Consider the following 27568-nt stretch of genomic DNA (forward strand, 5'->3'; position numbering starts at 1 on the left):
GCCCCCAATGCTCCCGACCTCTGTGATGTCCACACCCGCGGAAATGGGGGCCCCAAACCAGCAGGCTCTGTTCTAGGCGCCTCAGCGCTGGTGCGGCTCTTGGAGAAGGCTCGGCAGGGGCGCGTGGGGCGTGGGGGGTTCACAGGTGGAGACAGCCCGTCTCCACCCCACAGACTGCTGGGCGCAGTCCCGAAATATTCTTCCCAAGTGGACTTTTTTGCTGACAACCTAGAGGAGAGGGTTTCGGGTAGAATAACAGTAGATCCCCCTTGTTCCCTTGTGCCACGCTGTGTCACACGGGGAACCAGGAATTCTCAATGGTGCCTTGAAGCCAACTGCACGCACTTGTGGTTAGAGGTTCCCAGTGGCCCCACACTGATGCCCTCACCTCCTGCCCTCCGCAAGTGAGGACGCTTGGCATCAGCAGAGCTGCCAGGCCTGCACTTGGTGTAGCTGCGAATACGTCATTTCCTGGACAACTGTTTTCCTAAAACAGTGCTAAAAAAAAAAAAAAACCCTTGGGACACAGAGAAGTGTGGGCACAAACCAATCCTATCTTCCCCCAAAAAGGCCAGGGTGAAATTTTCAAAGCTGGCTGTGGAAAGGGGGCCTCCCACTGCACATGTCCAGCGAGTGCCGGGCACGAGGCTGCTGCCCTTTCGAGTTGTCCACATGAAACAGCTCCACACTGCCTGCAGCTTCACAGAAACTAGTGATTCCAGCCACGCCACCAGGAGTACCGGCTTGAGCACTGGTAATACCAGATCAATGAAACTCAGGTGTGCCCTCATTTCACCACCTCCTCCTGCCCCAGCCCCAAGCAATGAGGTCCCCAAAGAGCTAGAGTAGCAACCAGCTCAATGTGCATGCAAGAAATACTCCTAGCCATAAGGAGCCTCTCGGAATCCTCACACTACATCAGCCCGAATTTCATGTCACCACGGTCTGAGCGCCTCCCCCTCCACCGTGGATGGCGGTGGAATTGAGAGCTATCTAGGTCTCCAGCTCCTCCCAGGGGCCAGCTCCCCAGCCCAGGGGGCTTCCAATGACACCAGACTGCTTCCGCAACTAGGATCATGTCTTCTTGCAACAAAACAGTCCCGTGACGCGGTGCCAGAAGTTATATTTTATTTCAACACTTACAGGATTAACATATAGTTACAAGGTCAATATAAGCCTTCCAATGGAAGCTCTTTATTTGGTTTAATTCCATCTCCAGAGACAAACAGGCAACTCTACGACCTTTAGAGTGGCGATTGGCCTCACACAGCAAAATGCCTCCAAAGTTTAGAATTAGTGCAACACACATACGAACGTTTTAAAGGTGCTCAACATCAGGTTAAAATAGAATTCTGGACCTTTTAAAAAAGTTTTTGGATGATATAAGCACAGGAGGCAGAGCCAGTAAGAAACATGAAGCCAATATTTCTGGAAAACACTTAGCATTAACGTCACTTTTTGACGTCATGTAAACTGTCTTCTGTAATGACAGATCTTACCAAAAGGCATCGAGACCTTTGTGCTGTGCTGGTTAGACAAGCCGCAGGCTTATCTCCACGGTGAGCGGGATAAAAACCCCCAAGGAACAGCCCATGACAACCTTCCGTGCCTTTTTATACTTTCCCATCCTGCAAAGGAAAAACTGGGTAAAGGACAAGTTCCTCTCTTTCATTGCGTTTCTAAGTACTTTTCAGGGCAGGTTCTTTTAAAATTAGTCATCTTACAACACAACAGTATTCTAGCACGGCGGCGAAGTGACAGGCGGCAGATACGGGGGAGGGAGACGTTCACGGGAAATTCCACGTTCTACTCTATGTGAACTGCTCCAGAAAAATACAGACATGATTTCACAGTAGGATTCCCAGAGTAAATGATACATAGGACAACTGACCTCCTCTAAGAAGCCCGGCTGGGGCAGCAGTGAGCTTTTCATGGAGCCACGCAGACTGGCCAGGAAGCAACACCCAGGTTCAACATTTAAGAGCACTCGCTGTAACATTCTTTTTGGACACACGTGATGGAAAAGTTTAAAAAAAGAGGCGGAGGAGTGACGGGGGAATACAAGCATATCCTACACCGGGGGTGACGGTCATTCAAAGAGCAAATTACTGCAGCTTATACCTTTTCCACTATGTTGCAAGAAATGAATCTATCCTGACCCATAATAGGAAAGACGCGATGCACATGCATTCCCGAAGCTCCAAAATCCCATTTTAAAGAACCGTTTCACATCCTCGTGGAGTGGAGAGTGGTCCACTTGACTTGGTGAGCTCAGAAGTTCCTGAAGATCCCTGTCGTCCCCGTTGGCGGGGGGGCCCATTGGGGAGCTGTGGGGACCGCCACACTCACCATGCACCTGTTGGTTTGCAGGGACAGAGGCGCGGCCCTGACTCTTCTCACCCTGCGTCATCCCGGCTTGTCTTTCGTCCGTCAAGTCGGTCCTCCTGCGTGACTGATGGGTGCACCACGCTTAAGCCACCCGTTGCAGGGACCGGAAGCCCATGGCTCTGCCGCAGCCCTGAGCCTTCAGCGGGCGGTTTGCAGTCCCCCAGGGAAGAAGCAGTCAGAGAGGCTCACGCTCACCCACTTTAAAAACCCAAAGCCACTTCCTCTTCACTTGCCTGGGCCTCAGCGTCTCCGCGCTTGTGGTTTCTCGTCCCCGAGGGCTGACTGAGCTGCTCCGGAAGGGTGGTGTGTGGTCAACCCTGGTTGGCTGAGAGGAGCAATTTCCTGGTTTCCACGAGTAAAGACGGCCCCATCCCTTGGGACCTGTCCTTTCTGTCCCTGTCCCTTTGGCTTCTATAGGACTTCCTTGTCTTAGAGTCATAAACAGCAAGAGGAACTGAGGATGCTTGAGGGGACCACCTAGTTACCAAAGCCAAGCAAAGAATAAAGCTGCCCGACGTCATCCCCAGGCTTCTGTGGCACTTGGTCACAGAAGCTCTCGGCCAATGGTTCCTCTTGACTGTTTCTGCACCAAATGAGAGGAGGGGCTGCTCTGCTCTAAGGCGTGGGGGAACCACAGATTAGGGGACCTCAAGTTTTACTCAAAAACCCACACAGGGAAAGAAACTTGGCTCTAAAAGCAAACTCAACTAATTCCACATGCCCTGAAGAGCACGTGATAAAATACAAGGGTGGTGGCGGCAGGATCCTCAAAGGACCACGAGAGGCACGGGGTCTTTGGTGATAAAAGTGCTAACCTCGGCAGGGTGTGGTGGCTCACGCCTGTAATCTGAGCACTTTGGGAGGCTGAGGCGGGCGGATCACCTGAGGTCAGGAGTTCAAGACCAGCCTGACCAACACGGTGAAACCCTGTCTCTACTAAAAATACAAACACTAGCCAGGTGTGGTGGTGCACGCCTGTAATCACAGCTATTTGGGAGGCTGAGGCAGGAGAATCGCTGGAACCCAGGAGACGGAGGTTGTAGTGAGCCAAGATCACGCCACTGCACTCCAGTCTGAACAACAGAGCGAGACTCCGTCTCAAAAAAAAAAAAAAAAAAAAAGTGCTAACTTTTTCAGATGCTAATCCTGGGGCTCCTAAAAGGAGAGGATGTTCGCTTTGCAATGAGCTGGTGCAGAGGGGAGGGCCTCACTCACAAGCGCATGATCTACAGTTCTCAAGGACGGGAAAGTGATGGGGAGGACAGGCGTGGGCTCCTCATGGCCGGTGGACACAGGCAAGTCAACAAGGCGAGCTGGAATTCAACTTCTAGCGTGGACCTTCCCAGGCCACTGAAAACAGGGCGCCAAACCAAAATGTGTGTATGCGCACGCGTGTGTACTGGTGGGTGTGCCTGTGGGTGTGTGTGCACCTGCCCCCCTGCCTGCCAGATGCTCCCAGGTCGAGGGGATACTGAAAGGGTCAATGTTTAGTATGAGGTGCAAGCCTAGAATCCAAAAAGGACCACTGAGGACTTCACAGACTTGGGAGAAGAGGAAGTGTTTTCTACAGCGGACAGTCGGGGACACACGGATGACATCGAGTGCTCAGTCCGCCTGGTGTGCGCTGGACCTGCCTTGTCTCCTCAGGGGACCCGTGATGACATTTTCACAAAAGGCACTGTGTGAAGCGCAGAAGGGCCGCCTGGACGAGCCCGGGTGGACTGAGGGCCCAGGAAGGAGCAGGCGGGGGCGTGTGTCCCACCATCTCAGTGGCCTGCGCGGGGTGGGGAGGGGGAGCGATGAGGACTGACCCGAGCCGTGGGGGTGGGCGCTGGCAAGACTTGTCCCCCACGAGGTGGCCCGGCCCAGGCGGGAGGGCAGGGCCGCAGGGAGCATGCTGTAGAGAGAGAGAGACCGCCCCGCAGGGATGGGGCTGCGGAGGGGTGGGCTGTCCACAGGGCAGGGCGCTGGAGGCCTGTGGGGACAAGCAGACGGAGGCTCCTCCAGGAAGGCTCACCCGAGGCTCGCAGGCACTCCCCTCTAGGAATCTACAACACAAAGAGAAACAGAAAGAGAAACTCTCTGTTAGAGAGGAAGGCGCGGGTTCCAGGCGGGCATTTTGCTCTTGGCTACAAACTGCACCGCCCTGGGAGGGGAGGGTAGTGGGAGGGGAGGGAAGGGGTGGGAGGGGGCATCTTAGAGCAATTGGTTACCACAGAGCAGGTCTGAGATGAGGAACTTTCACGGTTTTCTCTCTAGCCTTTAACTGGTCTTTCCTTCAGGGTTAAGAGAAGCCCAAACAGGAGACTGATGAGGCCATCCGCCCCAGCTCAGCTTTCTCATAAGTTTAGTTTTGAGAGAAAGTAAGAAACGGAGGCCAGGGCTGGGCGCGGTGGCTCATGCCTGTAATCCCAGCACTTTGGGAGGCTGAGGCAGGCAGATCACGAGGTCAGGAGTTCAAGACCAGCCTGGCTAACATGGTGAAAACCCATCTCTATTAAAAATACAACAATTAGCCTGGCGTGGTGGCAGGCGCCTGTAATCCCAGCTACTTGGGAGGCTGAGGCAGAAGAATCGCTTCAACCCAGGAGGCGGAGGTTGCAGTGAGCTGAGATCAGGCCACTCCACTCCAGCCTGGATGACAGAGCAAGACTCTGTCTCAAAAAAAAAAAAAAAAGGAAACGGAAGTCGGGTGCAGTGGCTCACACCTGTAATCCCAGCACTTTGAGAGACTGAAGACGGAGGATGCATGAGCTCAGGAGTTCAAGACCAGCCTGGGCCACAACATAGCCAGACCTCATCTCTACAAAAAATTTAAAAAAAATTAACCAGCATGTTGGCACGCGCCTGTAGTCCCGGCTATTCGGGAAGATGAGTTGGAAGGATGGCTTGAGCCCAGGGAGGTCGAGGCTGCAGTGAGCCAGGATAGCGCCACTGCACTTCAGCTTGGGCAACAGAGTGAGAACTCAACTCCAGAAAAAAAAAAAAAAGAAAAGAAATGCATCAGTTTCCTAGAATGGTACAAGGAACATGAAGGTCCGATTCTCTCAGAAGGAAACTCTTGGCTCTTCAGCAGTACAATGTAAAATCTTTGGTGAAAAGGAAAACCTGTCGTTCTGTATTCATTCAGCAATAAACCGTGAAAAGCTCTTCATCTCAAGGAGAGAGAAAAGAAACAAAAGAAACACAGATTTCTCAGGCCCTGAGTGCACGCAGGATCAGAAACAGGGGAGGAGGTGCCATCATTTAAAGGAGGAGGCAGGGGTGGGAGGCGGAATTTTTTAAAAAGCATTGGGCTAGAAAATCCCCTATTACTGGAGATGAAAGAGTTAAATATTCACATTACACAGAATAATTTTCTTGGAAACATGAAAAGTCACTTAAAATACACAATACTGAGAAAAAATATAACATTTATTAGAGAGGCAGATATGAGGGTACAACTAAAAGATGCCAGACAGAGTCTTTTCTTTTAGGATAAGAATAGAAAGAGACAATCATGTTGCTGTATTCAAACAAAACTTACTCAGAACCCCAGAGTTTATAATAAACTCAAGTGCGGAGCCGCAGCGGGGACCTAGCTCCCCGTGCGAGAGGCTTCGCGGCTTTCCGGCAGTTATAAAAACAGAAAGGTCATTAGGCAGCAGGAGAACCCATAAAACAAACAGATAAAAGTACAACATTAAAACAACTCATTCAAGTACTGCTTTTAGTTTTTAAGTTGCAGTATATACACATGTATTCTGTGGGGGGAATTATGAAAACATTTAACAGAGAGCAATCGAAAAACCAAAAAGCCACAAAAGAAAGTCACAATCCAATTGACCCACCGGAAGTTACTCTAGTCTAAATATTTTGGCAATTATTAAATAATAAGCACATCGTAGACACCACACACACACACACACACAAAAGGTTGACCGGCATTATAAAAATAAAACAGCTGCACTGAGTTAGCGCCTAAGAAAACAGTGGCTTTGCCCACATCAGATGGGTTTAAGGAGGGCAGTGTTTGTGGGCAAGTTGGACAGAGTTATAAACAGAGTAGGGAGGAAAGGCTTCTCTGTACATATCATCAATCTCTAAGCGTAACTTTCAAATAAAAGGAGAAAATTATATAAGTAGCTGAGATTTTGCTTCTTTTATTTTAACAGAGAACTGCTAGAAGATAATAAAGTATACTTTGGGTGGAAATGGAAATTCCTGATTCTTTGGAATTTGGTTTTCTAATATTTCATGCATTGATGAGATGGACCTGAAATTTACAAAATATCTTTAACTGTTTAGTCAATATTACAGAGATTCACCTGTTATAGTACTGAGGCATACAACTTAATGATCATACATTTACAATTATCATCATAGATTTATGTGCCCAGACCCCTCCCACCCCATTCCCCCTGAAACCAACTGAGCTATTTTCTGAATTAAATGTGAATAACGAAATAACTAAATTTGAATAATTAAATAAGAAAAAAATACACAGCTTGACAGAATGCCTTTTTTCAAAGCAGACTTTCACAAGGTTAATGTCGTCTTGCCCTATTTTCAAATTTTTCAGTGGTTAGTTTGCTTTGTCCAGGAGCTCACAGACTGGAAATGAGTTTGTCATCGGATAGAAAGGTCAGATTTTAATACCTTAGGTTTCCCATTCACTTGTTTACTGGGGTAAAGCTAGAAACTTGCTACTGCTCATTTAAACAGATCCCTGTGGTTGAAGGGTCAGCTGATTTTCTTGCTGCAATATTTACAAAGAGGCCTAGGGTTAGGATGGGTGCCTTTATTGATACTATGTCAGCAATAGTATCCAAAAGAAATGTGGGCCTGGCACGGTGGCTCACCCTGTAATCCCAGCACTTTAGGAGGCTGAGGCGGGCGGATCACTTGAGCCCAAGAGTTTGAGACCAGCCTGGCCAACATGGTGAAAACCCGTCTCCATTAAAAAAAAAAAAAAGAAAAAACAAAGATTAGCCAGGTGTGGTGGCAGGCACCTGTAATCCCAGCTACTCGGGAGGCTGAGGCACAAGAATTACTTGAACCTGGGAGGCAGAGGTTGTAGTGAACCAGGACTGTATCACTGCCCTTGAGCCTAAGTGACAGAGTGAGACTCTGTCTCAAAAAAAAAAAAAAAAAAAAAAAAAGGCCAGGCACGGTGGCTCACGCCTGTAATCCCAACACTTTGGGAGGCCAAGGCGGATGGATCACGAGGTCAGGAGATCGAGACCAACCTGGCTAACACGGTGAAACCCGTCTCTACTAAAAATACAAAAAATTAGCCGGGCGTGGTGGCACACGCCTGTAGTCCCAGCTACTCCGGAGGCTGAGGGAAGAGAATCGCTTGAACTCGGGAGGCAGAGGTTGCAGTGAGCCAAGATTGTGCCACTGCACTCCATCCTGGCGACAGAGCAAGACTCCGTCTCAAAAAAAAAAAAAAAAAAAGTATGTTTTTTAAAAAATCAGGCTGTCACTAAGTAAAGGTTAAGTGGCTGCGAGAATCTTGAAACATGGCCCCTAACATCCAGAACCCCTACTAGGTTCTAGAGCCTGAATGTGCAGCTACTGCTTGGAAAATCAGCTTTAAATGGACTTGAGCTGATCAAATGAACACACAGTGTAGAGGCAGGGGCTAATTTCCTACTTGAAAGCACGAGGGACACAAGGAAATAATTTTCAAAATCAAATAAAAAGAGAATCTGACCCAACACCTTCATTCTGACCCATTTGTAGTGGGTTGTCTATGATCTCGGGGTGGATTCTCGCAATGGGCCCAGTGAAATGCCTGGCAACCATCTACGCGTGTGACCAACTTCACTATCTCCCCTCCCACATCAATGCCAATTTAAAAATGCAAATTCTCATGTGGCCTAGATTCCTTTCGATGTGGTGAGACATTTTACTTCATTCTGGCTACAGTTAATTGTATAAAATGAGCCAGAAATTCTAAAATAATTTCCAGTAAATCCAAACTTTGCCAATGATTGAAAGCAAAAAACAACAACAAAAAACAAAACAAAAAAACAAAAGCAAACCCCCAAACTCTTTGAACAGCGATGTGCTGAGATCCGTGTCTGTGGGGAGAAGCAGTTGCTGCCACACCACGTTCTCTTTATAGCCCCACCTGGGCAAGCGTGAGTTAAAACCAACAGAAACAGAACCAAGTGTGACAGAAAATCACAGCCAAAACGAGCTGATGCATGGACATGCTCTGCTTTTAAGTAACTGCATCTAAACAGCACTAGCACATCTGATCAACTGTCAATTTGGGCCAGGCGCAGTGGCTCACGCCTGTAATCCCAGCACTTTGGGAGGCAGAAGCAGGCAGATCACTTGAGGTCAGGAGTTTGAGACCAGCCTGGCCAACACAGCGAACCCGTCTCTACTAAAAATACAAAAATTACCGGGCGTGGTGGTGCATGCCTGTAATCCCAGCTACTCGGGGGGCTGAGGCAGGAGAATCGCTTGAACCTGGGGGAGGCAGAGGTTGCAGTGAGCCACTGTACTCCAGCCTGGGCAACAGAGCCAGACCCTGTCTCAAAACAACAACAACAACAAAACACAAACACAACAACAACAACAAAAACCTGTCAATTTGGTGACATTTGGAAAATCAGCAATGCCATGTAAAAATCAACTGGTCAATTCACCAAACTTTTCCAGATTTCAGCTGGTTATCTGGGATCATATAGATGTAACAGGATACTCGTGATGCCCTAGCAAGGATGCTGACCACGTTTAAGTAAAAATACACACTTTTGATGCCAATATAAGAATCTTATTTACTGCTTTAGTCAAGAAGGAGGAGATGTTATTTTACTTGTGACTTCCTCCCAAGTGAATGAGCATACAATTTAACAAACTAACACAGTTCAGTTTATTAAGTTACAATCTGTAACCTCCTAATGTAGCTCAGTGTATGGTGGATACTAGATATAAACAAGAGTAGGGAAGTCTTTGGCACCTGCATGATGTGTGCCGGCTTTTAAATTCAGAAAGATGAGAAGCTACAATGCAACTTTTTTTTTTTAATCTACAGATACTGCCAAAAGAAGAAATGTTTATCAGATTTCGAATGACACAGCTGTAAGCTGGCGGTTGGCAGCTTTCCACATAAAATTTCATCAGCAAGTGAAACTTGATTACAGCCCAAACTAGACAAGGCAATTCAGGTGCCCGGACCCTGAAGTCCACGTGAGACTACAGGAGAACGCGCACAACGGTGCTTGCCAGCCAGTCTCTTGAGGAACTGCCTGTAACAGTCACGGTTGTGGGGAGAAACAACTCCATTTTTCTAAAGTTTTTTTTTTTTTTTTTTATGGTATTAAATATAAGTCTTAGCACCTTTGGCATTTTTGTCCAAACAGACTTCGACATATGAAGTGGGGACATAACCCTCTTCATCTTCATTTCTCCGAATGCGGGTCCAGCCATCGCCTTTGTCTTCCTCTATGACATACAATGTTTCTCCTTCAACTACGGAAATCGTTCCTTCATTCTGACCTGAAAGAGCAATAGCAGGATATGTTAGATGTCTTGGCAAATGCAGGGAGGAAGCAAACAGTGGCCTTCGCAATGAAACAAGTGTCGTCGAAGATGAAGTCCACATAAAATTCACCCCACTCAGACCTTCTCAGACGCATGGACCCCTCACCCACTGCCTCAAAACTGTCTCCTTCTGCACAGAAATGTCCGGGTTCTTACCTCTGTCTCTCTAGGGACCCTCTCTAAGTCCTCCAGGGCCCTCTTTCTCCTCCCTCCCAGAATGGCAAGTGTTTCCCCCTGGATAAATCTTTGGTTCTCTTCTTTAGTCGTCTTCTGTCTCCCTTGGATCTCTCTCAGGAGAAGGGTACCCCCGTGGCTCCAACTGCTTCTCTTTTGTCTGTTACTTTTTTGGGGTGGGGGGGGTTGGGGGGGATGGAGTCTCGCTCTTGTTGCCCAGGCCAGAGTGCTGTGGTGCAATCTCAACTCACTGCAACCTCCACCTCCCCGGTTCAAGCGATTCTCCTGCCTCAGCCTCCCGAGCAGCTGAGACTATAGGTGCGCACCACCACACCTGGCTAACCTTTCTATTTTTAGTAGAGACGAGATTTCACCATGTTGGTCAGGCTGGTCTCAAACTCCTGACCTTAGGTGATCCACCAGCCTCAGCCTCCCATTTTTTTTTTGTTTGTTTGTTTTGAGACAGTCTTGCTCTGTTGCCCAGGCTGGAGTGTGATGGCATGATCTCTATTCACTGCAGCCTCTGCCTCCCAGGTTCAAGTGATCCTCCTGCCTCAGCCTCCCGAGTAGCTGAGACTACAGGCATGTGCCACCACGCCCGGCTACTTTTGTATTTTCAGTAGAGACAAGGTTTCACCATGTTGGTCAGGCTGGTCTTGAACTCCTGACCTCAGGTGATCTACCCGCCTTGGCCTCCCAAAGCACTGGGATTACAGGTGTGAGCCACCACGCCCGGCCCAACTGCTCCTCTTTAAACACTGTCCTCACATATTGCTTCCACTCTGGTACTTTCTGCAGCCAAGATTCCACTTTTCCCAGTGTCTGCAGCACACTGCCACCTAGACATGGCCCCAACACCTGAAACAACACAGATGAACCTGGATTCACTGTTCTTCCTCCTAACTATATCCTCCTACTTTTCCACTTCCCTAGACCTCTCTGTCCTCCCAGGAATACAACTCTGGGAGCCATCTTGGATTTCTTCTCCTTTTTGTTCCTGGCTTCTGATCAGCCCCGAATCTATGCAGTTTGTCAATGGTGGCATCTCTGTATCCATTCCTTGAACAAGGCCCCCAAGACCTTCTGCTAGGATCATTTCAAAGGCTGCCCACCTCCCCTCCCCCAGTTTTCTGCAAGGCAAAGAGTTTAGGGAGCTGTTAACAGGGCAACAGGGAACGGTGGGGGATGGCTGGAATATGAAGTCAAACTGGGAACATTTAAACTGGTACTTCTTTCTTATTTTATCACAATGAACATTTAGTCTATTAAAGGCTCTGAAAAGTCCTGTAGTAAAGACATCTGTAAAATTTATTTAGCCCAGGGCTTCCCAAACTTACTTGAGCTCTGATTGCTATTTTAAAAAATTTATTCATTATATTAAAATGCAACTTTTTCATAATTTTATTATTATTTATTTATTTTTTAGAGAGACAGGGTTTCACACTATTGCCTAGGCTGGAGTGCAGTGGTACGATCACAGCTCACCGTAGCCCTGAACTCCTGGCCTCAGCCTCCCAAAGTGCTGGGATTACAGACGTGCCACCACTGAGCCTGGTCTGAGAGCTTCTTTCACGGCCTCCTTATTAACATTCTGCAGGACATCGTTTCAAGGTTCATCGGTTTAGAAACACTAAGCTAGTTTATCTTTTCTTTTTCTTTCTTTTTTTTGAGACAGAGTTGCCCTCTGTTGCCCATACTGGAGTGCAATGGCGCGATCTCGGCTCACTGCAACCTGCGCCTCCTGGGTTCAAGCAATTCTCATGCTTCAGCCTCCCGAGTAGCTGAGATTCCAGGCTCCCGCCACCACGCCTGACTGATTTTTGTATTTTTAGTAGAGACGGGGTTTCATCATGTTGGGCAGGCTGGTCTCGAACTCTTGACCTCAGGTGATCTGCCCGCCTCAGCCTCCCAAAGTTCTAGGATTACAGGCGTGAGCCACCGCGCCTGGCCTAGGCTAGTCTTTCTAACCATCTTGCCTGTTTTCTAGTTGATCCTACACATCTGACAATGACTTTCCTAAGGTACAGCTCTGACTGCAGCAACACCCTGCTAGAGGACCTTCAATAGCTCCTCAATGTTTGCCACATAAAATCCAGATGTTTCTCTAACCTCGCCCCCATTGGCACTTCCCCCTTTTTAGTGCCACATTTCACTATTAGGACTTAAGACATCTAAGCACAATGCCCATTTTTGGCCACGCCTCCCATGCCATGGCAAGTTCTCCAAACTCCCTTAAGGAAGCGACCTCATTCTCCCATCCTCCCCATTCCTCTGTATCCCTCCTCTGGCAAACACTGCAAGCTGCCTGCTTTTTTTTTTTTTTGAAAGGGAGTCTCGCTCTGTTGCCAGGCTGGAGTAAAGTGGCGTGATCTCGGCTCACTGCAACCTCCAACTCCCTGGTTCAAGTGATTCTCCTGCTTCAGCCTCCTGAGTAGCTGGAATTACAGGCACGCGCTACCACGCTTAGCTGATTTTTGTATTTTTAGTAGAGATGGGGTTTCACCATGTTGGCCAGGATGGTCTTGATCTCCTGACCTCGTGATCCGCCTGCCTCGGCCTCCCAATGTGCTGGGATTACAGGCGTGAGCCACTGTGCCTGACCGCTGCCGGCTCCTTAAGTGTGTCTGCCTGATTTCCCTCCGGGCAGGTGCCATATCATATGACCTGCATCCCCCCACTTCATGGGCCTTTACAAGACAGGAGCGCTATAGATATTAGATATTAAATGAATGGATGAAATGATCATCCTCCCTATCGTCTGCTGCAGTGAAGCAAGCTCTCTGGAAGCTGTTAAGTTATATGAACCAAAAGTCAAAATATACAACCAAACAGTAATCATACCATGAGTAGGATAAAAGCACTGTAGAGAAAGATCTGGAAGGCTGCTGCTGCAGCTTTTTTTTTTTTTTTTTTTTTTTTTTTTGAGACAGAGTCTCATTCTGTCACCCAGGCTGGAGTACAGTGGCACTAGCTCAGCTCACTGCAACCTCCTCCTCCTGGGTTCAAGTGATTCTCGTGCCTCAGCCTCCCGAGCAGCTGGGATTACAGGCGCCTGCCAGCGTGCCCAGCTAGTTTTTGTATTTTTAGTAGAGATGGGATTTCACCATGTTGGCGAGGCTGGTCTTGAACTCCTGGCCTCAAGTGATCTGCCTGTCTCAGCCTAGCCAAAGTTCTAGGATTACAGGTATGAGCCACCATGCCCAGTCAGATCTGGAAGGCTTCTAAAGAAAGTTCTGGTCACAGAAAGAGAAGAGTGTGGCTAGGCACAGTGGCTCACACCTGTGATCACAGCACTTCGGGAGGCTGAGGCGGGAATACTGCTTGAATCCAGGAGTTCAACACCAGCCTGGGCAACATAGTGAGACCCTGTCTCTACTGAAAAGTACAAAAAGTACAAAAGTACAAAAATGAGCCGGACATGGTGGTGCTTGCCTGTAGTCCCAGCTACTCAGGAGGCTGAGGTCGGAGGATCACTTGAGCCCAGGAGGTCAAGGCTGCAGTGAGCCATGATTGCACCACTGCACTCTAGCTTGGGCAAGACAGCGAGACCCTGTATCAAAAAAAGGAAGGAAGGAAGGGAAGGAAGGAAGGGGAAGGGGAAGGGAAGGGAAGGGAAGGGAGGAAGGAAGGAAGGAAGGAAGGAAGGAAAAGTGAAAGAAGAGTGACTCAGATATTATGGTTTATAAAAGGCAGGGGAATCCAGCAGACATGAAATGTCACCTTCAAATGTGTAGAGAGCTTTGCACGTCCCTATGGCAGGGAGGGGCTCCTCATCGTCAAACTCGTCGTCAAAATCCGTGGCCAGCACCTTCACCTCACTCTCCTGAGTCTGCTCCTCTGTGTAACTGCCATCTGGGCTGCTCAAGAAAGGAAAACACAAACAACTAAAGCGACTGACCCCAGGGAGGACTCAGATTGAGTCCCTGCGACTGGGAGCGCTTGCAACCCCGCCCCTCTGCGAGCGCTGTAACTGAGGCCACGGGAAATCATCGCACGCTCAGATCACCCATCCCATGTGGAATTATAAATCTGCATCATGGGAAAAGTGACAGGTCAATCGTAACAGACATTTTGGCATTGAACAAGTGCCTTATGGTCATTCCAGATTCCAAAATTTAGAAATAAATACAAAGCCAACAGGCTCCCTTGCCAGAGGCAGGCGCTGTGCAGATACTGTACCTCTCGCGGTCCTGGGCGCAGTTGTTGACTGTGGGTGGGTTCTGGCTGTCGTACAGTCCGCTCTGCCGGCGCGCCTGCTCACTGCGTGCTGGGAGCCGGCCTTCAACCTCAGCCAGCCAGGCCTGGAGACGAAAGCAATGAGAGACTCCAACCTAAGGCCATCTGAGGGCCAGCCCAGAGCGTCCTAAGGTCCCAAACTCAGGGGCTACTCTTGGCCATTTAACCCAATGTGAGGAAGTCCGCATGGGGGCAGAGTGGCCACGTTTTCTGCCTTTGACTGTTCAAATGTACTGAAGGACGGTTGTTTCCATTTCACCCAAAGTTGGAGACATAGAAACAAACTCATATTTATGTGGTTGCCCACGATGGGGCAGAAAGCACACTGGACTACGCTATCCCCTTGGGCTTTTAAGCAGCAGTGCAATCTTGGATAAGTCACTTCTAGTTCTTTCTTGACCATGAGGTCGCCCTGCGATAGATACCTGAAGGTACAGCCATGCTTAAGCAGTGACTCAGTTTGAAAGCCATACTTCCTATTTTTTAGGAGTGTAACTTTTTTTTGATAGAAATGAAACTTGTACTTAAAAATTAAAGTAGATAAAATGATCTTCAGCAACATTTGAAACAGTATAAAGAAGTCAAAGGAATAAAAATGATGAGAAGGTCGGATGTGGTGGCCACGCCTGTAATCCCAGCACTTTGGGAGGCCGAGGTGGGTGAATCACTTGAGGTCGGGAGTTTGAGACCAGCCTGGCCAACATGGTGAAACCCTGTCTCTACTAAAAGTACAGAAATTAGCTGGGGGTGGTGGTGAGTGCCTGTAATCCCAGCACTTCGGGAGACGTGGGCAGATCACCTGAGGTCAGGAGTTTGAGACCAGTCTGGCCAACATGGTGAAACCCCGTCTCCATTAAAAATACAAAAATTAGCTGGGCATGGTGGCACATGCCTGTAGTCCCAGCTACTTGGGAGGATGAGGCACGAGAATCACTGGAACTCAGGAGGTGGAGGTTGCAGTGAGTCGAGATTGCACCACTGCACTCCAGCTTGGGTGACAGAGCGAGACTCTGTCTCAAAAAAAATAAATAAATAAGAAAAGGACCGTTCTGAGTTCTAAATGCTCAAATGAACATTAATGATGGATTATGAAAAGAATGGAAAAAGCCGGCCAGGTGTGGTGGCTCATGCCTGTAATCCCAGCACTTTGGGAAGCCAAGGCGGGTGGAGCATCTGAGGTCAGGAGTTTGAGACCAGCCTGGCCAACATGGCAAAACCCCATCTCTACTAAAAATACAAAAATTAGCCAGGCGTGGTGGTGCACACCTGTAGTCCCAGCTACTCAGGAGGCTTAGGCAGGAGAATCACTTGAACCCAGGAAGTGCAGGTCACAGTGAGCTGAGATCACGTTACTACACTCCAGCCTGGGCAACAGGGCGAGACTTCATCTCAAAAAAAAGAATGAAAAAAGCCATAGTTGACCTTTCATTGCTGGAAACAATCTATTCTGATTGGTAGAATCGGTTGCTAATGTATTTTTCCATGCTCTGTAGTCTTTAAACGTGGTGTGGAGAGTGGGTTCAGGAGGCTTTTGTTGACAGTTTTTGAGTGCTCCTCTCCCTCCCTCAAGCTTTGATTATTTATGTTTCCTGCTTGTTTCTCCTTTGTGTTTGCTGCTGGTTCTCAAACACATACCCGTTCCATAATGGGCCCGCTGAAAGAACAATTGTATATTTCAGGGGATTTTTTTTCATTGCTTCTTTGATTCACTGGGATAATGGATCGCTCTATACTCCCAATTTTATTACCATGAGATGAAGCAGAATAACTTAAAGTAAAAAAAATACTGGCCGGGCACAGCGGCTCACAGCGGCTCACAGCTGTAATCCCAGCACTCTGGGAGGCCAAGGTGGGAGGATGGCTTAAGGCCAGGAGTTCAAGACCAGTCTGTGCAACAGAGCAAGACCTGGACTCTAAAAAAATAAAAAATTGAAAAATAAAAGTTAGCCAGGTATGGTGGCATGTGCCTGTAATCCCTGCTCCTCAGAGGCTGAGCCAAGGAGATCAAGGCTGCAGTGAGCTATAAGCATGCCACTGTACTCCAGCCTGGGCAACAAAGCAAAATCCTGTCTCTAAAATTAAAAAACAACCCTGCCAATCCCCCACCATATACAAATACAACATTAAACACTGTCAGGTTTTACAGCCACGATTAAGATAGGCTACGATGAGAAGCAGAATGTTCAACGGCGAAGAGTGTATTTTTCCTTTGACCATAACTCATGAAACAGCCTGCCATTCCCACTGTGTCCCTCCCAGTGAGAGGATTGTCAGGGCCCCACGCCATTCTACACCGAGGAACACCTGTTCTTCGTTTCCAACAAAGCTTTCCACAACAGAAGTTTCACACCTCAAATTTCTGGGTCTCTAGTCGCAGTTTCTCTATATTTTGGCTGACTTCTGCTAATTTGTGATCCAAACTGGCTGGGTCTCCCATCTGAGGATTCTTTAGGTAGACATCTTTCATTTTTGTTATGGCATCTCTGAAAGAAAGAAAGAGTAGAACGCTGTAAAGGTTATTCCGTTTTTTTTTTTTTTAAGACAGTTTCACTCTTGTCACCTAGGCTGGAGGGCAATGGTGCGATCTCGGCTCACTGCAACGATCTCGGCTCACTGCAACCTTCACCTCCAGGGTTCAAGCAATTCTGCTGCCTCAGCCTCCAGAATAGCTGGGATTACAGGTGCATGCCACCACGCCCACCTAATTTTTGTATTTTTAGTAGAGATGGGGTTTTGCCACGTTGGTCAGGCTGGTCTTGAACTCCTGACCTCAGGTGATCTGCCTGCCTCGGCCTCCTAAAGTGCTGGGATTATAGGCGTGAGCTACCACACTGCCCGGCAAAGGTTACTCTTACCAGCCAATATTCTACCACTTTGAAAATCATATGAATGGAAACGTGGGAAGATTAGAGTATGGATAAGGGACTATTGGGCCAGCTTCCATTCTGGAAATTCTCTATAGGAATTCTGCTACCAAAGGCTATAAATAAAGAAGCTGATTTTTAAATCTCAGTTCCCTTCTCTAATGGTTATCTCCTTATTGTCCCCAATAACTGAGAAGCATAAATTAATCCTGCCCTTCCCTTTGCCACCCAGATAAAAAATAAATAATAGCCAAGAATTTAAAAAACTTTAATTAATTAATTTATTTTTGAGACCAGGTTATGAGAATGGCTAATTTTTGTATTTTTGGCAGAGACTGCGTTTTGCCATGTTGCCCAGGCTGGTCTTGAACTCCTGGCCTCAAGCAATCCACCTGCCTCGGCCTCCCAAAGTGCTGGGATTACAGGCATGAGCCACCGAATCTGGCTTCAAAACCCAAGTATTTCCAACATGGTGAAACCCCGTCTCTACTAAAAATACAAAAATTAGCCAGGCGTGATGGCATGTCCCCTTAATCCCAGCTACTTGGGAGGCTGAGGCAGGAGAATCACTTGAACCCAGGAGGTGGAGGTTGCAATGAGCCGAGATCATGCCACGCACTCCAGCCTGGGTGACAGAGTAAGACTCCATCTCAAACAAAACAAAACAAACAAACAAACAAACAAAAAACCCCAAGTATTTCGACGTGTGCATTCTTCATGCAAACCAAAGCTACAGCTGGCATCCTGGGTCTCACGGGCTGCAATGTGCCCACCTGACGAAGAAGCACAGTCAATTGGTTTGGAAATGTTAACACACACCCATTTCCACTGTTAAGAAACTGAATCCATAGTTGGTATCCACGACAGGTAAGTGACAGAGCCTTAAAGCTACACACTGTGGATCCCACATCCTTCCTGAAATCATGTCTGGAAGCAGCCCATGGTAGCCTGGGCAGGCATCCCTAGAAAAGTTCGGGGCATGTTTGGGTTGAAGACCAAAGAGCTCTACTAATTTTGCCCTTGTTGCAGGGCACTTTTGGTACGCTTCGAGTCGTTAAAAATTTAGAGCAAATGACTGCCAGGGTTAAGGAGCCAACTTTGATGAGTGTCAGCAAAAGAAAATCCAAAGCAGGCCATACAATACAATACAAGGCCAACAGACAAACCAAAAGATACATTCTGAGTCATGAGAAACAGTTTAACTAAAAATATAGAAATAACAGGAAGAGAGCTTCTACAAGTCCTCACCACCCTCCACCTAAGAGGCTGAGACCCACCTGGACTTCCAGCCACTTTATCTTGTTTCTTTCCTCTCTTCATTCCTTCCTATCTTCCTTATTTCCTTCCTGCCTTCTTTCCCACAGCATGCATCATTCATTATTATTATGCTTATTGTTCACTGTCTGTCTCCTCCTGTTACAATGGAAGCTCTTGGAGGAAGCTCTATGAGCTCAAGTTACATTGTTAACTTGATGGATCCCAAGTGTCGAGGCCATCCTTGGCACATAGTAGATGCTCAATGAATATTTGTTAAATAAATACATATTTAAATAAACATTTAAAAATCATGCTTATAAATAATTTTTAAACATTTTTAAATAATGTTAAATGTTCTTAAAAATGTTTAAATAAACATTTATTTATTTAACAAATAACAAACATTACAAGCCAAGTGTAATGTTGTCCACCCTTATGATATCTCTTGACTTCATGGCCCACACCTCCCACTAGCTCCCTATTTCTCAGCAAAAGTCCTCAACGGAGTTGTCTATATCCATTATCTTCAGCTCCTCTCCTCCCAGTCTTTCCTAATCAATCTTTCCACATGTTTATCAACTTTATTGATCTTTTTAAGGAACAACTTTTGGATCTGTTGAATTGTATATATATATATATATATATTTTAAAATTATTTTTGAGATAGGGTCTTACTCTGTTGCCCAGGCTGGAATGCAGTGGCACGATCTCGGCTCACTGCACCCTCTGCCTCCCAGGTTCAAGCGATTCTCCTGCCTCAGCCTCCCGAGTAGCTGGGACTACAGGCGCCCCATCATGCCCGGCTAATTTTTCTATTTTTAGTAGAGACAGGGTTTTGCCGTGTTGGCCAAGCTGGTCTTGAACTCTTGACCTCAGATGATCCACCCACCTCAGTCTCCCAAAGTGCTGGGATTCCAGGCATGAGCCACCATGCCCAGCCGCTTCTATTTCCTTTGGGCTTAATTTGCTGTTCTTTTTCTAACTTCTTGAGATAGATCCTAAGTGAGGATCTAAGTGAGCTAAGGCTCACTGATTTTTACCTCTCTGTTTTTAATATGCATTCAGAGCAATAAATCTCTTTATAAGCATGGCTTTAATGACATCCCACAAACTATATAAAGAATGTATGTTAAAGTTCAATTCTATTTCATGTACTTTCTAATATCTACTATGATTTTTTGTTTAGTTTGTGGCTTATTTAAAGGTATATTTCTTTTTTTTTTTTTCTGAGATGGAGTTTTGCTCTTGTTGCCTGGGCTGGAATGCAATGGCATGATCTCAGCTCACCGCAACCTCTGCCTCCTGGGTTCAAGCGACTCTCTTGCCTCATCCTCCCGAGTTGCTGGGATTACAGACATGCACCACCACACCCAGCTAATTTTGTATTTTTAGTAGAGATGGGGTTTCTCCATGTTGGTCAGTGTGGTCTTGAACTCCTGACCTCAGGTGATCTGCCCGCTTCAGCCTCCCAAAGTGCTAGGATTACAGGCGTGAGCCACCGTGCCCGACCAGGTTTTGATTCTTAAGCAAATAGCTCACTGCAGCCTCCACCTCCCAGGCTAAAGCAATTCTCCCCACCTCAGCCTCCCAAGTAGCTGGGACTACAGGTGTGCCATCACACCCAGCTACTTTTGTTTATTTTTGTAGAGATGGGGTCTCACTATGTTGCCGAGGCTGGTCTCTCTCTCTCTTTTTTTTTTTTTTTTGAGATATGGTCTCACTCTGTTGCCCAGACTGGAGTGCAGTGGCATGATCATGGCTTACTGCAGCCAGGACCTCCTGGGCTCAGGTGATCCTTCCACTTCAGCCTCCCAAATAGCTGGGACTACAGGTGCACACCATCATGCCTGGCTAGTTTTTTCTTTTTTTTTTTTAGGGGTTTTGCTATGTTGCCTGGGGTGGTTTTGAACTCCCGGACTCAAGCGACCTTCCTGCCTCAGCCTCCCAAAGTGCTGGGATTACAGGTGTGAGCCACCACGCCCAGCCTGAACTTGAATTTCTTTTATTTTAATTTTAATTTTATTTTTAATTATTTTTTATTTTTTTGAGACAGAGTCTTGCTCTGTTGCCCAGGCTGGAGTGCAGTGGCATGATCTTGGCTCACTGCAACCTCTGCCTCCTGAGTTCAAGTGATTCTTCTGCCTCAGCCTCCTAACTGGGACTACAGACATGCGCCACTATACCTGGCTAGTTTTTATATTTTTAGTAGAGACGGGGCTTCACCGTGTTAGCCAGGATGGTCTCGATCTCCTGACCTTGTGATCCGCCCGCCTCAGCCTCCCAAAGTGCTGGGATTACAGGCGTGAGCCACCGTGCCCAACTAGATTTTGATTCTTAAGCAAATAGCTCACTGCAGCCTCCACCTCCCAGGCTAAAGCAATTCTCCCCACCTCAGCCTCCCAAGTAGCTGGGACTACAGGTGTGCCATCACACCCAGCTACTTTTGTTTATTTTTGCAGAGATGGGGTCTCACTATGTTGCTGAGGCTGGTCGTCTCTCTCTTTTTTTTTTTTTTTGAGATAGGGTCTCACTCTGTTGCCCAGACTGGAGTGCAGTGGCATGATCTTGGCTCACTGCAACCTCTGCCTCCTGAGTTCAAGCGATTCTCCTGCCTCAGCCTCCTAACTGGGACTACAGACACACGCCACTACACCCGGCTAGTTTTTATATTTTTAGTACAGACGGGGTTTCACCATGTAGGCCAGGATGGTCTCGATCTCTTGACCTCAGGTGATCCACCCACCTCAGCCTCCCAAAGTGCTGGGATTACAGGTTGTGAGCCACTGCGCCCAGCCTTGAATTTCTTAATAAGTCATATTGATGCACTATACCTTTGATCCATCTCCTTCTGAATTTCTTTATTTAACTCATCGACTTTCTGCTGCAGCTTTTTCCTTCTTTGTTCAGGTGGGAGGTTGCTGAAATCCTCCGGTGTTGCACCCTGCAGACACAAATATAAATGAGAAACCAGAAAACCCCAGGCTTTCCTTGAAAGAAGGCTGAAAGCAAAGCCTGCAGCCATGGGGGGTGCAGACATCGCATGTGGCTTCATGAAATAGATGAAGCTCTTTCCCACTACACCCAGCCGAGGTGCAAAAATCAATGCATGCAAACTGCATAAGTCCCATAAACCATTCCCAGTTCCATGGATGCTGGCCAGAATGCCCCAGAAAAAGCAGTGAGCAACGCTACAGTAAAGGAGAGTAAGAGATACTTCTGACTCTAGGGAGAATCCATGAAAAACACATTTTGAGACAGTCTTCTTCATTTTCCTACCAAGTGTTACCATCAATGTCAGTGGCAACACTGAAGTGTTAATGAAATTTATGTTTCCTTAATATAAACCCTATCAACCACTGCACGCCTAGCTGCTGCCTTTTCCCTAGCGTGAGTATTCCTGCCAGTCTCTTCACACAGGCTGAGGCCAAAAGTCTCCACCCCTGTAAAGTGACAGATGGGACATCACATTCCTCAGAGAATGTGGGTGAAAAAGAACATTAAAAAAAAAAAATCTCTTCCCCTTACCCCATGCATGCCTCCCTCTGCTGCCTCTAAAAGTCTAGTTACTTTTTTTTTTCCTTGAGACGGAGTCTCACTCTGTTGCCCAGGCTGGAGTGCAGTGGTGCGATCTCAGCTCACTGCAACCTCTGCCACCCAGGTTCAAGCAATTCTCCTGCCTCAACCTCCTAAGTAGCTGGGACTACAGGCATGTGCCACCATGCCCGGCTAATTTTCCACAGTCTCTAACTCTTGACTTCGGTGATCTGCTCACCTTGGCCTCCCAAAGTGCTGGAATTACAGGCATGAGCCACCGCGCCCAGCCTAGTGACTTCTTTTAGGCCTTTAGGAAGCCTCTCAGAGTTCAGAGACAATGCCCTCCCTGACCTCAAAATCAGTTTTCCACAGTGTACGAAACTCATCTCCGCGGTTTTTAATCTGTCAGAAGAACTGTATTTTGATATCTTGATTCCCTTTTCAAAGCAACTGCTCTCTTTACTCTGTGTATGAGCTTTAAGGAGAAAGTATCAACAGTTTCAGGCTTTGACATATGCTTACTTGTTAGAAAGCTCTGGCTAAATTGTGATGTCAAGTGCCTTTACTTAAGTGAGGCTATGTTCATAAAGAGAGAGAAATTTTGTGCTGGGCACGGTGGCTTATGCCTGTAATACCAGCACTTTGGGTGGCCAAGATGGGTGGATCATGAGGTCAGGAGTTTGAGACCAGCCTGGCCAACAAAGTGAAACCCCGTCTCTGCTAAAAATATAAAAAACTAGCTGGGCGTGGTGGCGGGCGCCTGTAATCCCAGCTACTTGGGAGGCTGAGGCAGGAGAATCACTTGAACCCGGGAAGCGGAGGTTGCAGTGAGCCGAGATCGTGCCACTGTACTCCAGCCTAGGCGACAATGCAAGACTCCATCTCAAAAAAAAAAAAAAAAAAAAAAAAAAAAAGAGAGAGAGAAATTTCTTCAAATAACCAGGGATAAGCCAGGCATTTAGAAAAGAGATTTTACTTTAAAACCTCAATTCTTTTGAAACAAGGGCAAGGCAGGCTTGGGGCAGGGTAGAAAGAAGGGACCCAGTTAATGTAATTCCAGAAGCAAGTTGCATTTGCCAAGCAGCTTACATGGGGGCTTGTGACTGGGTTCCTAGGCTGATTATGATAAAATGCCAGGGTGATGTGCTGGGAAGTGTGTGATTTAGCAAATAGTTGACCACAAAAGACCACGCAAAGACCTTTCAGCTAATGTTCTCAAAGACACACTCGTCAGACACACTGACTGACTCTCTAATGTGTGTGTGTGTGTGTGTGTGTGTGTGTGTGTGTGTTAGAGATAAGAGTTGAGTGAAACCAGAATGGAAGTGACTATTCCTAATAGCAAAGCAAAGAAGTTTAATTTGACTCTAAATCTAAGATGAAGCAAAACTAACCTTTAATATAAAAATAAAGACTTGTTTTCCATATACTATACAATATTTATTTGAAAACTGGATTATTGTGGATTATGGATTTCACCACGTTGGTCGGGCTGGTCTCGAACTCCCGACCTCAGGCGATCTGCCCACCTCCGCCTCCCAAAGTCCTGGGATTACAGGAATGAGCCACCATGCGCAGCCTCTTGCTACAGTCTTTTGTTAAAATATCAGAGCACTTTCGATCTCAGAAAACAGAATCTCTCTATCTGACCTCCACGTGCCCTTCTTTCACCTGCCCAAGGCAGGATTCTGATGTGGCCATATGATCCTCATTCAAGAGGCTTCATGAGGATCCTGCCCCACACCCTGAAGGAAGGAAGGCTGCACAGGGAGGCCAAGAAGAATCTGCACAGACAGGCCCTGCTGGGTGTCACTACCTGATCTATTAGGATGCGATCAGGCCCTTTCTGACCAATCTCATTTCCACATGCTTGTCCACGCTTCAAGTCTATCTGATGAAGTCTCAGAAAAGGCCCAAGAGGACAGGGTTTTTGGGGAGATTCCTAGAGAGTGGCTGCCCGGGGAGGGCATGGACGCTGTGTGCCCCCTCCCTGATACCTTGCCCTAAGCATCTCTTCATCTGTATCTTTTATAATATCCTTTGTAATAAACCAGTAAATGCGGTGGCCAGGCACGGTGGCTCACGCCTATAATCCCAGCACTTTGGGAGGCTGAGGCAGGCAGATCACAAGGTCAGGAGTTCGAAACCAGCCTGACCAACATAGAGAAACCCTGTCTCGACTAAAGACACAAAAAATTAGCCAAGCATGGTGGCACCTGCTTGTAGTTCCAGCTACTCGGGAGGCTGAGGCAGGAGAATTGCTTGAACCTGGGAGGCGGAGGTTGTGGTGAGCCAAGATCACGCCATTACACTCCAGCCTGGGCGACAGGCGAGATTCTGTCTCAAAAAAAAAAAAAACAACAACAACCCAAAAACAAACCAGTAAATATGTTTCCCTGAGTTCTGTGAGCTGCTCCTGCAAATTAATTGAACCCAAAGAGGGGGTCATGGGAACCCCAACTTGAAGCTAGTCCATCAGAAGTCCTGGAAGCCTGGACTTGCGAGTGGTGGGAAGGAGGGGACAGTCCTTCAGGACTGAGCCCTCAACCCCCAGGATCAGCCACTATCTCCAGGTAGATAGCATCAGAATGGAATTGAATTAAAGGACACCCAGCTAGTGTCTGCTACTTGATATATAGAGGAAACCTCCACATATTTGGTCACAGAAATCTTCTGTGTTGATTGTCATAGTGGAACAGCAGAGGAAAAACGGTTTGAGTTTTATCAAACGAGCATGTTTTCCAGTTAAAAACACAATGTTAAGATACACTGCTTCAGAAATCAGGAAATCTAGGCCAGGCGCGGTAGCTCATGCCTGTAATCTTGGCACTTTGGGAGGCCGAGGCGGGTGGATCACCTGAGGTCGGGAGTTTGAGACCAGTCTGACCAACATGGAAAAACCCCATCTCTACTAAAAATACAAAATTAGCCAGGTGTGGTGGCGCCCGTCTGTAATCCCAGCTACTCGGGAGGCTGAGGCAGGAAAATCGCTTGAACCCGGGAGGTGGAGGTTGTGGTGAGCCGAGATTGCGCCACTGCGCACTCCAGCCTGGGCAACATGAGCAAAACTCCAACTCAAAAAAGAAAAAGTCACGAAATCTGGCAAGTGGTCAACATTCACCTCTTTAATATGTGCTGAGCCTTGCTATGTGCTGTGAGTCCAACAGAACTTTCTACAGTGATGGCAATGTTCTATGGCCGCGCTTTCCAACACAGAAGCCATGTGTGGCTGTGAAGCATTTGAAATGTGGCTGGTGAAATTGTGGAACTGAATTTTTAAAAATTTATTTAATTTTAATTAATTAAAACTCAATAGCGACTGGGTGTGGTGGCTCACACCTGTAATCCCAGCAATTTGGGAGGCTGAGGTGGGCGGATCACCTGAGGTCAGAAATTCAAGACCAGCCTGGCCAACATGGTGAAACCCCGTCTCTACAAAAATACAAAAATTAGCCAGGCATGATGGCAGGTGCCTGTAATCCCAGCTACTCGGGAGGCTGAATCAGGAGAAACGCTTCAACCCGGGAGGCGGAGGATGCAGTGAGCCAGGATCATGCCACTGCACTCCATCCTCAGTGACAGAGCAAGACTCCATCTCAAAACAAAAACAAAAACAAAAAACTCAATAGCCACATGTGGTAAGTGGCTACCACATTGGACAACAGCTTTAGCCTCTGTGCAGGTGTATAAACAGGTGCAAAGAAATCTATCAGTAAAACACACTGTACTGATGACTTATAAATAGATAAGAAAACAACAAAGACAGGCCATAACAGGAGGAGTTGGTATGGGAAGAGAGGGTCATATACATGTACCTATGTTTTAAGTGGCTTGAGTTCTGTAAGAGAACCTTGTTCTATGTACTAATAAAATCAAATCTGGCCGGGCCTGGTGGCTCACGCATGTAATCCCAGCACTGTGGGGGGCTGAGGTGGGTGGATCACCTGAGATCAGGAGCTCCAGATCAGCCTGGCCAGCATGGTGAAACCCCATCTCTATTAAAAATACAAAAATTAGCTGGGTGTGGTGGCACGCCCCTATAATCCCAGTTACTTGAGAGGCTGAGGCATGAGAATCGCTTGAACCCAGGAGGTGGAGGTTGCAGTGAGCCGAGATCGCGCCACTGCACTCCAGCCTGAGGGACAGAGCGAGACTCTGTCTCCTAAAAGAAAAAAAATCAAACCCTTGCTTGTTGACAGCTTCCCCCCACCCCAAAATAGCACAAGCTCCATGTAATACTACCTCTTCAGATTTTGGGTTTTTTGTTTTGTTTTATAGTTTTTTTTTTTTTGAGACAGGGTTTCATTCTGTCACCCAAGGCTGGAGCAGCCTCGACCTCCTGGGCTCAATCAATCCTCCTGCCTCAGCCTCCAGTATAGCTGGGACCACAGGCACAGACCACTATGCTGCTCAGGCTGGTCTAGAACTGCTGGGCGCAAGTGATCTGCCTGCCCCCACCTCCCAAAGTGCAGAGATTACAGGTGTGAGCCACCACACCTGGTCCCACATCTTTTTCCTTTTGTCATTTTTTTTTTTTTTTTTTTTTTGAGACATGGTCTCACTCTGTCACCCAGGCTGGAGTCCAGTGGCGCAATGATAGCTCACTGCAACTTTGAACTCCTGGGCTCAGGCAATCCTCCTGCCTCAGCCTTCCAAAGCACTGGGATTCCAGGCATGAACCACTGTGCCCAGCCAGCACTTCACTTCTTTGTTGCCTTCAAAGTAATGGTATAAAGCAAAAATTCAATACCAAGTTGGTAAAATAATTTGTATTTCAAACAGAAAGACTGCCTAAAAATATTACCTTTTGCTCCTAGCACCCAGAAAAACAATGAATAAAGGGAAATAAGGAAACCCTGGCAGTTGAGAAGGCCTCCTAGTCAATAGCTCCAGTTTCTCCCAAGTTCATACTGCAGATGAACTTGTAGTTCATTTAAGTATCTAGATCTCTTTCCTTCATGTAGAGACCTTAATCAAAGACTCTTCTCAGGATTTTATTTCACAGCCTAAGAAATGTTTAATAAAATACTCTTTTTCTTTAAGGTTGGGTCCATTACCAAATACTGAGTCATGTTGAAAAAATTATGTATATACATACATACATATATATATATATATATCTCACCATAAAATACTATCCTAGGTTATCAACAGTGTGCTTATAGTGCTGATCTTACTCCTACTGGAACTGTCACAGTTGATCACTGTCCATTATTTTAGGATATTCTTAGCTGTGGAGTTTGAGAAGACTATGAAACTATTATACATATTTGAAGTATAGTTATAGGTTATGTTAGTTACTTTTAATAAATTTAACGATTAGTTTGACTGTTGACTAGGCATATACAATTAAGTAGAAACGACACAAAACACTGAGTGAATAATTCTAAAAAGGCTTAGGAGGCTTTTTTCACTGTCCATGAAATCATCTTGTGGCCTCTTAAATCAGCTATGCACAAGGCACCAACATATCTATGTCGCACCATAAAGATTCCACAGTCTTCCATTCCCACAGGTGGCCTCAAACCTGGGTAGCAGCTGCTGGCTGGGATCATTCCTGCATAGCTCCTCCA

At 46.9% G+C, this 27568-nt stretch overlaps 1 protein-coding gene across 22 annotated transcripts in view; it reads right to left on the reverse strand.

Annotated features, from left to right (window-relative positions):
• Positions 1-1114: 1114 nt before the first annotated feature.
• FNBP1 (formin binding protein 1) overlaps positions 1115-27568 on the reverse strand; it is a 156482-nt gene continuing 130028 nt past the window's right edge. For 7 of the 22 annotated variants that reach the window (XM_009244951.4, XM_009244949.4, XM_009244953.4 and 4 more), the window contains 5 exons: positions 21293-21402; positions 16691-16823; positions 14284-14405; positions 13825-13961; positions 5785-9885 (listed from right to left, as the gene is read on the reverse strand). In XM_009244951.4, the coding sequence (XP_009243226.2) occupies positions 9707-9885; positions 13825-13961; positions 14284-14405; positions 16691-16823; positions 21293-21402 (681 nt within the window). In that variant the 3' untranslated portion in view covers positions 5785-9706. Of the gene's footprint in view, positions 4437-5784; positions 9886-13824; positions 13965-14283; positions 14406-16690; positions 16824-21292; positions 21403-27568 lie in introns of those variants that run through there. The other 15 variants (XM_024252852.3, XM_063714090.1, XM_054521203.2 and 12 more) reach the window with 3 other exon arrangements.

Source organism: Pongo abelii, chromosome 13, assembly GCF_028885655.2.
Source record: "Pongo abelii isolate AG06213 chromosome 13, NHGRI_mPonAbe1-v2.0_pri, whole genome shotgun sequence".
Taxonomy (NCBI): domain Eukaryota; kingdom Metazoa; phylum Chordata; class Mammalia; order Primates; family Hominidae; genus Pongo; species Pongo abelii.